Source organism: Podarcis liolepis (assembly GCF_965112155.1).
Source record: "Podarcis liolepis genome assembly, chromosome: 1".
Classification (NCBI taxonomy): Eukaryota; Metazoa; Chordata; class Lepidosauria; order Squamata; family Lacertidae; genus Podarcis; species Podarcis liolepis.
In genome coordinates, this window is record NC_139554.1 from 115,934,493 (window position 1) to 115,947,127 (window position 12,635).

Below are 12,635 nucleotides of genomic sequence, written 5' to 3' on the forward strand. Positions count from 1 at the left end.
TTATTATTATTATTATTATTATTATTATTATTATTATTATTATTATTATTACCCAGCGGGGCCGCCCCAAAGTGAAGCCACCCCAAAAGGGCCAGCGCGCAAAGACTTGGGACTGTATGACTTTGCACTTGCCAGGTGACTTTGCATTTACGGGGTTTCTGGGACGTGTTTGTGTGCACGGCTTTTATTGGGGTCGGTGCAGTTGTGGGGCGACTCCCGCCCTCTGGTTCAGGTTGCCATGTGGCTGCGTCTGCGTGTTGCGTCTGCGTTTAGGGGTCTCCCCTTCAGGTTCGTCCGCCGGCGCGCGAGGGCCGCCGCGTCTGGCTCAAACTCTCCACCAGCAAATCGCCTTCTCTGGTAAACAGGATCCCATTGGCTGCGGCGCGTCTTTCGGGGTGGGTGCAAGGCGTTTGCCGCGGGCGGATTGGCGGCGACCCTTTCCCTTTAAATCAAGTAATCGCAGCCCGGCAGCGGTTTGCATCTCGGCCCGGCCTTTTCGCGCGTTGCAAACCAGATAAGCCGAGTCGTGGGCGGTGGGGGGCAATTTACAAGGCATTTGTGTGGTTTCTCTTTAAATCGCCCTATCTGCGCTTGAAACCAACCGAAGAGGTGTTTCTGTTTCTTTTTCTTCTTCTTTTTTTTTTTTTTTTGCAAGAAGAGAACAGCTGGGTATCTGGTTCCATAAGGTGATGGTGAATATCGGTTCCCCCTTTTACAGATGAGGGGAAACATGAGTTTTCTTAAAGTCGACAGAAAGTTAGGTGCATCCTGTTCCTATTTAAATCAGCAGATGATTTTTTGGGTGGGTTGAGTAGGTATTTTTCACCACTTTGGAGGTGTAATTGCAGCATTTAGTCATAACTGTGGTGTTAACGTGCAGTAAAATATTTTGTTATGTTCTTCTTCCAAACTGCAACTGCAGTTGCAGTTACTTGGTCTTAGGGTAGTGTCTTAGACTTTAAAATGTTTGACTGCTTTTGATGCTGCATAAACCAGATATAACAATATACCACTTTGACAAGCATTCCTTTCTATATGTGAGGCAATATGCTTGAAGTGGTGCATGTGTGCCTCATCTAAAAAGGAAGCAAGCATATTTTTCTTTAGAACCCTCCTTTGTTTGCATATCTGGATTTAATTGGGCAGCCAATTAAAGTTCATATAGTCAATCAACCATTCTTTCTTAACTAGGCAGCAGCCCTACAAATAATATTGATAGCATTGTGATATTATACTTAAGATATTTAGGTGGTGTTTTGTTTTATTTATTTATTAATGTGGCATGATTTCAGTGAGACTTGCATGCATGTTTGTGAATATCACAGCATATCACCATCTGGTCCATTGGCACTGTTTGGATACAGTGCATAGAACTGGCACATCTTTTTGGGATGCTTGTTTTTGTCAGCCCAGTTCAGTTCAGCCTATTTTCTCAAGTGGCAAAGTAGAAATAGGAATTTAACCATTATCTTTACTGGAATTGAATCATTATGTTTATTTGGGGGCAGAGGCACTGAGGCGGTTGGCTGGCTTAGAATATGGATCACCTTGTGTTTTGCATTTGACTGGCCAAAAATATTTGTCCTGTTGATTGGTCCACTATTGTTAAAGCACTACCGTTAATGAAAATAGCAATAAAAATAATCGTCAAAAGGTTTGGTATTTATATTAACTACTGTTAGCTGCTGTTGTGAACCTTTTTTATATTAAAAAACTGTAATTCAGTCCCATCCATTATTATTATTATATCATCATCATCCTTATGCCTTGGTTTGTAAAGCAGAATAGTCTATGAGAGTGTGACTGATCGAACACTCTGGGTTTTTTTATGGCCAATTGAGGATATGAATTTGGTCGTAGTCTGACCAACTTGGTCTTTTGGCACTGATGACTTACTGCGGTCCTATTTTTGCTGTGGTCTAAACCACAGAGCCTAGGGTTTCCCTATCAGAAGGTCTGCGGTTCAAATCCCCGTGACGGGGTGAGCTCCCGTTGCTCGGTCCCTGCTCCGGCCTACCTAGCAGTTCAAAAGCACGTCAAAGTGCAAGTAGATAAATAGGTACCACTGCGACGGGAAGGTAAATGGTATTCCCGTGCGCTGCTCTGGCTCGCCAGAAGCGACTTAGTCATGATGGCCACATGACCCGGAAGCTGTCTGCAGACAAACGCTGGCTCCCTTGGCCTATAGAGCGAGATGAGTGCACAACCCCAGAGTTGTCCGCGACTGGACCTAACGGTCAGGGGTACCTTTACCTTAGGTAAACGGGGTGGGGTGGGGTGAAGTTACATTATGCTGTGCTCTTAGGTTTGCTCCCTGACTGCTGTTGCATGAAGGTTAAAAGCTGTCTTCCTCCCTCCTAAAAAAGACAACACCACAATGAAATAAAAAGATAGGTAGTGGCATTCTTGGTATACTATATTTGACCTTGGTGACCAGCAGTCCCTTGGACAAAACATGACTCTGAGAGGCTTGCCCCATATTTACCAACCCTGGAGGAAAGCAGATTCAGTAGGAGAACTTGGCAGCAGTTTACTTCCACACCTGTCTTTTGGCAAGATTTAAGTGACGACTGGGACTTTAGATTCATAAGGGCATAATAAATGAAAATGGACAGGCCAGACCTTTGCTTTGTCAACAGAATTAGTAAGGAAACCTGATGTTTACTCAGCTTCCTATTTGTCAAAGAGATTAATGTTAACCCTTCACATCAGCGGTGCAAATGTTAGGAGCCTTTCTGAGAACTTACCATATTTTTTGCTCTATAAGACTCACTTTTCCCCTCCTAAAAAGTAAGGGGAAATGTTTGTGCGTCTTATGGCGCGAATGCAGGCTGCGCAGCTATCCCAGAAGCCAGAACAGCAAGAGGGATTTCTGCTTTCACTGCGCAGCGATCCCTCTTGCTGTTCTGGCTTCTGAGATACAGAATATTTTTTTTCTTGTTTTCCTCCTCCAAAAACTAGGTGCGTCTTGTGGTCTGGTGCGTCTTATAGAGCGAAAAATACGGTTATTCATATGATAATAAACAATTTTATGTGAAAGGTGTGACTTCTGTGACATTTGACTGCGCTATTTGTATACAAGCCAGGGGTCTAAGGATGGTTGTTGCCATCTGGGGAGAATAATATTCTTATGATTGTTAGGCTTTGTAGATGTTTTCTATTCTCTTGTTACTTATTTATTTTAAAAAACCTCAGATAAACGTTTTTGTATTGTTATGTGTCTTAGATGCTTTCAGAGAAACAATGATGGGCAAAGAACTGTTAAGAGTTTTGAATTAATAAAATTTGAGATTGCTTAATTTGAGGGAGGTCCTATGACGACTGCTGTTGTGGTCCCCCCTTTATTAACCATCTCAAACATTAAAATACCTTCACAATGGCACTTTATCTGTCTTGTGTCAGGGTATGATTGTTTGATCCCCAGATTTAAAATATGAGGTGACTTGTAGAAGGTTTTGCTTGGTTTACAAGAAGTGTACAATTTATGCCATGGGTAGATAAACTAAGGCCTGGGGGCCAGATCCGGTCCAATCACCTTCTAAATCCGGCCCACGAACAGTCCGGGAATCCGCGTATTTTTACATGAGTAGAATGTGTCCTTTTATTTAAAATGCACCTCTGAGTTATTTGTGAGGCATAGGAATTCGTTCATTCCCCCCCCCCCCCCAAAAAAAAGTAATACAGTGCGGCCCACCATAAGTTCTGAGGGACAGTGGACTGGCCCCCTGCTGAAAAAAAGTTTGCTGACCCCTGATTTATGCCTTTAAAAAATCTTGAGTAGGGTAACAAAAGGGTAAAATTATGCAGCTAGCTTCCTCCTACAGAGATTTTACTTCAGCTTGGTTGGAAAAAGCTACATTCAATCAGTATATCTTCCATTAAATAGCAGATAAATTTATCTACAAAGATTCTTTTGTTGTAGAAACATTGTCCTCTTTGACATTTCGTACACTTGGCTTACGATAACATTTTAGGGCATCTTGTTTCAGTTGGATATTTGCCCAAAGTTACCCAAATTAAGGCCTAACAGACTTCTTAAATGTGAATGAGACAGAAATGATCACCTTTCTGTAACAATCAGCACCCCCCCAAAATATATATATATATATATATATACAGTGGTACCTTGGGTTACATACGCTTCAGGTTACAGACTCCGCTAATCCAGAAATAGTGCTTCAGGTTAATAACTTTGCTTCAGGATGAGAACAGAAATTGTGCTCCAGTGGCGCGGCAGCAGCAGGAGACCCCATTAGCTAAAGTGGTGCTTCAGGTTAAGAACAGTTTCAGGTTAAGTACAGACCTCCAGAACGAATTAAGTACTTAACCCGAGGTACCACTGTATTACTATTTGTGAATATGCAAATAAAACCACAGTTTTCTTCACAATGGAAACTAAATGCAGACAGACCTACACAGTTTACACAAGAATCTCTGCTTTGCCCATAATCATGAATTCTTCCAAAGCACAGTTGATCTGCATATTCCTGAGTACAGTCGTACCTTGGAAGTCGAATGGAATCCATTCCAGAAGCCCGTTTGACTTCCAAAACGTTCGGAACCCAAAGCGCGGCTTCTGATTGGCTGAAGGAAGCGCCTGCAGCCAATCGGAAGCCGCAGAAACCCCGTTGGAAGTTCAGCTTCCAAAAATAGTTTGCAAACCAGAACAGCCACTTCCGGGTTTGCGGCATTTGGCAGCCAAAACATTCGAGAACTAAGCTGTTCGAAAACCAAGGTACGACTTTATTAACCTATACTGTATAAGGAATACAAACTGAACCAGCTACAACATTTTGGGCTGCAGCCACACCTCTTAAGATTCCAGCCTACAATGCTGACATGGTTTAACCAAAGGGGGACAGCTGCCCCCCAAGATTAAGTAAAACAATAGAAATACAGTGGTACCTCTAGTTACGAACTTAATTTGTTCCAGAGGTCCGTTCTTAACCTGAAACTGTTCTTAACTAGAGGCGTGCTTCCGCTAATGGGGCCTCTTGCTGCCACTGTGCTGCCAGCACATGATTTCCGTTCTCATCCTGGGGCAAAGTTCTCAACTCGAGGTAACTCTTCCAGGTTAGCGGAGTTTGTAACCTGAGGCGTTTGTAACCTGAGGTACCAGTGTACTTAACTAACTGACCAATCATGTCAATTCTGCCCTCCCCAGCAAAAGTCCCGCCCTCTCCCCAACAAAAATCTTGGCTACGCCCATGAATGCTGACCTCAATTTTCAAACAATCCATGGCTCCTAGAATCCACTTGGCAAGCTTGGCCTTTCCTGAGCTGTTTGTTTATTATGTACAACCTTATGTATGTATGCAAGGAGTGCCCTAAATATATAGACACCACTATCTTAATTTAAGCGGGCTGTGTTTTGCCTTCTAACTCATAGGCATTCTACCACCTGAATTGGCCATTAGAGGAAACAAGTGGCAACCTGTAAAAACAACAACAACGGTTGCACGGCATCCTAACACACTAACAAGAACACTCCTGTTCTTGGTGCCATCCAGACCTGTAGGGCTCAAGCAGGCCTCTTCTCTCTCTCCACCCTCTTTATCTTGGAGGGTAATCCTGACCCTCAACATTCTGTGGCTTTTGCTCCTCTGGACCACCAGCATGCCACTGTATAATGAACTGCCCATACAACAGTGACATGGCAGTTAGGCTGAGAGAAGCACAATTTGCCCATCTACAGCAGCTTATAATTGTTGGCTATTTGCAGTTTAGTAGCGCTGCAGAGAGCTTGCTGGGGAGACCATGCATTAAAAAGGGACTCAAAAATAACTTAAACAAGGTTTTAATAACAAAAACGAAAACTCCTTTTACACTAAAGATAACAACAAACATGACCCAACCACCAACCCATCCCCCAGGGCAGGGGTCTGCAACCCGCGGTTCCGGAGCCGCATGTGGCTCTTTTACACCTTTGCTACGGCTCCGGGGCGGATACTAGCGAGGGGAGGAGGTGCATTGTGCGCCCTGACACTCCCCACTGTGGCGGGCGCTGTACTGGCTGTGACGTCGCATGGGGGCGGTGCGTGCGTTAGTCACGCACTGTCCCAACGTCACCTTCCCGGTTTTGCGGCTCCCAGGTTTTTTTCCTTCGGAAACGGGTCCAAGTGGCTCTTTTTGTCTTAAAGGTTGCAGACCCCTGCCCCAGGGTAAGGAGAGAGCTAGGTGCTGCTCCTTATATACTATGCCCAAATGCTGACACAGCTTAATTGACACAACCTAGCAGCACCTGCTATGTTTCACAGCTGTAAGACTGGGTCTCGTTATTTGCCCTGGCCCTGGCCCTTAAAGACATACACAACTTGAGAAACAATAATGAACCTTCACATTTTAAAGTGACCATTCAACAATGATAGCAGCTAGCCAGCCAGGTGCATCATGGGAATGGCAAGTTTCCTGCATTTTCTGTGAGGGAAGATCTTGCCGATACTGCGACTCCATTGGAACTGGATGACCAGTGCATCTTCTTGTTTGCCCTGGAGGTTCATGTGTGGCTGAACATGTACAATGTTCCCATTATGATGTGATAAACGGTCTTATCTCTACACTGATTGCATGACAAATTATTGTATTATGGCTTCCGTTGCTAATGAAATCCAGAGTCCTTCTCCCTGCACCCACCGGTTTTGATTCTTCAATATGGCAAGCTTCAGTGACCTGACATCAAATCTAGAAATGATTGAAATCATAAAACTTGCTGAAATAGTTTGATTATAGGAAAACAGAAGAAAAAATAAACTTCTGAAAATCATGTTTTGGTATTTTAACATAAATAAAATCTAGACAAACATTTTTTTTTCCTTATGGAGAAGTTGTGTTATCTTGCTTAAGGATAACTTCTTTAGATGTGCTATCTTATCTTTTCTTTCAACGGAATAATACTTATTTCAGCTCCCTATTGGCCTTGTCTCCTACTTCCAGTTCCCTTTTAGGGTTCCTGTTTTTGTTCCATTTTACTGCGATGTGAGGGGCTTTCTCAATCTCACTGCAATACAATAACGAACGCTGCCTTCCTTGTTTTACAGATCAGAATCCACATGCTACGTTTTCAGAAGCGCTGAATGAATATGGATATTTACACGTATGTCAGCACAAAGAATCTCTCTTCTTCAGCCAATATGTCCAATCTGCTTTCAGGCAGATTTGGGTACCAGCTGAACTTTACCAGCAATTCTCCTTCTATGTCAATAAGTAAGCTTTTCCCAGCCTTGTTACAATGCTTTGGCATAATCCTTTGTGGATATATAGCTGGAAGAGTTAACATAATCACATCAACTCAGGCCAAAGGACTCGGAAACTTTGTCTCCTGTTTTGCACTCCCAGCTTTATTGTTCAAAAACATGGTTGTACTGAATTTTTCCAACGTGAATTGGTCCTTTTTATACAGCATCCTTGTTGCCAAAGCATCAGTGTTCTTCTTGGTCTGCATTTTAACACTGTTGATAGCTACTCCTGAGAGGCGGTTTAGCAGAGCTGGACTGTTTCCTATTTTTGCTACTCAGAGCAATGACTTTGCACTGGGCTATCCTATAGGTAAGAAACAAATTTATGTATTTTTTTGTTTGTAATGAGATTGTTTCATAACACTCTGTGCCTTAGGAATGCATAGTGACTTGTTTGCATTGATGATGTACATGGTGCGTGCACTGTTGTTACAGCTGCTAATTTGTGCTTTTGAATTTGAGAAAGAGCACATTCTGTTGCACTATGAGTCTCATGAAGCAGAACTGATTAGATAATAATAATAATAATAATAATAATAATAATAATAATAATAATTAATTTTGTTATTTATACCCCGCCCATCTGGCTGAGTTACCCCAGCCACTCTACTAAGCAAAGCCATGTACTACCCAATTAGTTGTTGTCGTCTGTCAGTTTCACTCAGAATTGTTCAGTGAGAAGGCATGTTTTCAATGTAAGGTGTTCTTGGCAGCAGTAGAACTTTTCCATTTCTTTACCACCAAAAATTGATCCAGTTGAATACTTATTTTTCTAGTTCTTGTGTTGATTTTCTGGGGTGAATGGCAATAATGTCCACCAGTAGGTTGACAGACTAAACATTCCCAGTGGGAATGACTAGGAGAACCCCCTCCATTCATGGAAAGAGTTTGCATTCTCTGGAAGGTTCAGCTAATAGAAAGAAAAGTCGTTTTTGGTGATTTCCCCCCCTGCAGCCTCCCATGCCATTCCCTCAAACTGCCTGGAGCATGTTTTTAGGTGGCAGAGTGGTCTGCAGAAAGAAGGGAAGCTGAAACAGCCATCTGTCCTCTTCCACAAGCGGTGTTCCATCCAAATCTATGTTAATATGGCTAAAATGGGAAGAGTTCTTTCTTTTAGAATCTGTATCCAAGATCATCCTTTAGTACCGTATTTTTTGCCCTATAGGGCGCACCGGCCCATAGGGCACACCTAGTTTTTTGGGGGGGGAATAAAGGGGGGGAAATTATTTTTCCCCCCGCAGGTGCGGGGCTGGAGCGGGGGAAGCCCGAGCTTCCCCCGACCCCAGCCCCCAAAACAGGCTGCTATCCGCAAGCCTAGGGAGCCCGGTGGGAACTCCCGCCGGGCTCCCCAGGCTTGCGGATATCTGCCCGAAGCCCGGGGCGCGAGAGGGATTGGTGCGCACCATCCCCTCTCGTTCTCCAGGCTTCAGTGAAAGCCTGCAGTCGCCCCATAGGAAACACACACATTTCCCCTTCATTTTTGGAGGGGAAAAAGTGTGTCCTATAGGGCAAAAAATATGGTAATTTAGTTCAGGCAATTATTTTGTATCCAGCAATTACTTTAACTAGCTGTGATGCTTGCTTGTGTCTAAGGTCTTCACATACAAAGATTGAGAATGTTTGGCTCCCTGTCACAGAGAATTGGTTGGATGCCCCCCACAAAAGAAAAAGAAAACCACAAGCAAGGGTTGGAAAAGTGGCCATTGGCACTGTTCTGCAAACATGTACACAAAGGCTTATCCGGTGATATAATAGGAAGGTCCTATAACTGTTCTCATGCTTTTGGTTGGGCGGGAAGTTGCCCAGCCTGTACAACTTGCTGTACAAGTGGATTAATATATTGGGATGTAGTTTCATTTTTGTTGTGCAATATTCTAGAACAAGTAAAGCAAATAGTTCCATCAGCAAAAATTCCTGCACACCTTTGGATACAACTCATGCATGCACCTATGATGCTGTATACTATTGGAGAAGTCATTATGCCTCACTGAAAACCCTTGTTAGGGGATAACTCAGGATTGGACGTTTAGCATTGTTGGCAATGTTCAGTTGATCCAGCAGAAAGAGGCTGCCTTGGAGCCAGTTCAGATGATGACTGCTTTTTGTGAATGGCCTTGACACAGTTAAATTGATTGATCCCTGTTGACTTCGATGCAATTTCAGCAGCATGCCTGCGTATAAAACTGTAGTTTGAGAGGCTTTTGGCTTAGTGAGCAGGTGAACGTTTCTGCTTGTGTCCAGATCCTACCAGCTGTGTTCTACTTTAAGAAAGCAGAACAAAAACAGAGCTTGCAAAGTGTATTGACCCTGGATGTGTGGATCCTTGACTGTTTTGATCAAAGAAGCTTGAAGTTAATTCCAATTCATTCTTTTGTTTCTGGATTTTGTTTGTTTGTTTTCCCCTTCGGCTAGTTGGATTAGTTGCCATTAGTGCTTAAGTTTAAGTGAATGTGATTAAATCACTTCAGCAGAGTGGTCATCAATGAGACAGAATGATAGGGAATTTTAGAAATCAGTATGAAGTCAGTATGCCTAATTTTTTCCTGCACCTGCTAGTGATGGGGAGAGAGAGTGTGTTTTTTCCATGGGATTGAAGCTTTATACTTAAAAGCTGAGTTCAATAGAATTCTGCATGCAGTGGCATTTCTGCATATGTGCAGAACCGCAGTCTGCAGCCTTGAGATTAGTTCAGTGTGTGTGTGTGTGTGTGTGTGTGTGTGTGTGTGTGCTGCATACACTTCAGAAGAAACTACAGTCATACATGTTACTTTTGCTTCATGTTAAGTTTTTTCAGGTTGCGTCCCGCGGTGACCCAGAAGTACCGGAAAGGGTTACTTCCGGGTTTCGCCGCTTGTCCATGCGCAGAAGTGCTAAATCATGCTTTGCGCATGTGCAGAAGCGCCAAATCGTGCCGCGCACCTGTGCAGAAACGGTGCTTCAGGTTGCGGGCTTTTCATGTTGCGAACGGACCTCCGGAACGGATCCCGTTCGCAACCAGAGGTACCACTGTAGTGAATTTTCTTCTTAACGTTGACCTGATTTAGATGGCTGGTATTCCGCTGCCTTGTGGAATATCTTTGGGACAAGAAAAGACTACGGAGGAAACCCTACACAAATTCAAAATGGAGCTCCTAAGGAAGTTGGTTGGCTCCTTCCAGCAACTCCTAAAACCACACTGCTGCCAAACACATTGCTCTGCTTTCCTTTGGACCACATTGGCAAGGCCTTGTCATCTAGCCAGCCCAAGACCGCCTTACTCACTGCCCAGGCTTGCACCCTGGGGAGGTCACTTTGTTGCTGCTGACGCAGCAGTTTGACTTAACTCCTGGAAATGCAATCCATTGTTTCTCGAAATTGACAAAAGCCAACAGCACAGTTCCTCTGTATTCTGAGACAGAGACCATCAAGCAGTGGTCCACATGCTCCACTCTGCTGATCTCTGGAGCACTGATGGAACACTCAAGAATCTGTGTGGCTCTGTACTTATTTTCTCTGGCAGCTGAGAACGAACCCCCTCTGTGACTCCCATAACATGGTCTGGTTTTGACAAAGGCAGTGTTGAAGGAGAAAAGCATCTCATTCTGTGCTCTGCTAATACCCCTCTGCAATTTTCAAGTGGTCCATGCGGGGGGGCGAAATGTTTTAGGACCGGTTCTCATGTTCTCTCTCTGCCCCACCCTGATTTAAGAGCATATAACAGCTAATCTGTTTTAAAAGATCATGCTTCTCAGCTGGGAGAGGTAAGCTGAGAGTCCTTGAATGGCGCAATGCGGCAGAAAATATTGGCTCTGCAAATCCCGTGGTTTTTGACTCTCATCATTAAAAGGGACTTAACAGGTCATAGTTAAACATTAGTTAGGTGTCCTTTAAGCACCACATACCATGAGTAATTCTAATTACGCTGAGTGGAGAAATTGTAAACAAAATGGAACATGGGACTTTCTGAGGGAGGAAAATTGATTTTTGAGTATTTTAGAAATCCAATACAGCTAGGAGTTTTTTCAAGACAGGTGAGGTTTTTTGCATATAGGGCCTGACCTCTCCTCTAAAAATTCCCAGTGAAGTTGTTTGTGTCAAGTTTGAGAATATGCAAGTTGGAGAATATTACAAGTTTGAGACTTGTAAGATATGAAACCTGTTGCTACAAACATAAGTGCGGTTTGAATCCCTGTGGCTTCCTTTTCTGGATTTCTTCTACCAAATAGGGGAGCACTTGGGATTTTCTCCCTGTGTTTGCAAAGAGGGATAAGAGTTTGGGTTTGGATTTGATATCCTGCTTTAGCACTACCCTAAGGAGTCTCAAAGCGGCTAACAATCTCCTTTTCCCTTCCTCCCCCACAACAAACACTCTGTGAGGTGAGTGGGGCTGACACACTTCAGAGAAGTGTGACTAGCCCAAGGTCACCCAGCAGCTGCATGTGGAGGAGCGGGGAAGCGAACCCAGTTCACCAGATTATGAGTCCACCGCTCTTAACCACTACGCCACACTGGCTCTCGCAAAGACACCAAATCTCTGCTTTGCCATTGCTGCTTCTCCTTCCTTCCTCTTTACATTTGACTGTATCAGGGCATTCACCCCAAATCTAAACTAGGTGACAACTTGACTTTTGCTCTCAAAATACCACCTTGCAACTAATTAAGCATATACATGCAAATGATTTTAATTTGCATACACCTTTTCTCTATACAGGAGTGTAAAATGTAGATGGCAAGCTGTTGTGATAGCTAGAAAAACTTCATGGACTGTTGGATAGTTTTCAGGCACAATCTTTATATCTCTATAGGACTCGCCTATAGAAATGTCCTCTCTCATATAAAACAGTGGCAGCTCGAGGGGGTGGCCTTGACGTTTATGTTACAGCCTTCTCTATGGTAGTGTCGCATTTTACTTCCTGCTTGGGGAGGCATGCTGTTGTTGCTTTCAGGAATTTTTGACACCCCCCCCCCCAGTACAGTTTTAATATGTTTGCATTGTTTCCTTCAAATATTTTGTGAGCTACATTGAGCGTTCGGTTGCAGTTCAGTGACACCGTAAAAAATGTTATTTAGGTTTTGGCTAGAGGGGGGTGCCTTTTGCTTTCTGTCAATGCTTTCAGCCTCATGTATTCCTGAAGGACCTTTGTGCGAAAGCAGCGAGGGTTTCTGGGCCGACGCTTGTCATCTTCATGCCATAATGTGGCTTGCTAGCATGTTCTGTTACCATAGATGCCCTTTTCTCCTCATCTCCTATGCTTCTAAGGTGGCACCTTAAAAGGGCCAGGCTATATGCAGTGCTATATTTATTTAGCCCAAGGCTTCCCTGACTCTCAACTGGTTCAAGGTGAAGCTTTACCACTTCTTTGTGTGTTTGAATAGCAGCTGATACCACAGCCTATCACCATCCTCCATGCTGTGTATCTG

At 43.6% G+C, this 12,635-nt stretch overlaps 1 protein-coding gene across 3 annotated transcripts in view; it reads left to right on the top strand.

The window, feature by feature from the left end:
• The window catches only part of GPR155 (G protein-coupled receptor 155), a 37,702-nt gene that overhangs the window by 811 nt on the left and 24,256 nt on the right, over nt 1-12,635 (top strand). For 2 of the 3 annotated variants that reach the window (XM_083468406.1, XM_083468405.1), the window contains exon 2: nt 7,038-7,545. In XM_083468406.1, the coding sequence (XP_083324532.1) occupies nt 7,074-7,545 (472 nt within the window). In that variant the 5' untranslated portion in view covers nt 7,038-7,073. Of the gene's footprint in view, nt 1-451; nt 687-7,037; nt 7,546-12,635 lie in introns of those variants that run through there. The other variant, XM_083468407.1, reaches the window with a different exon arrangement.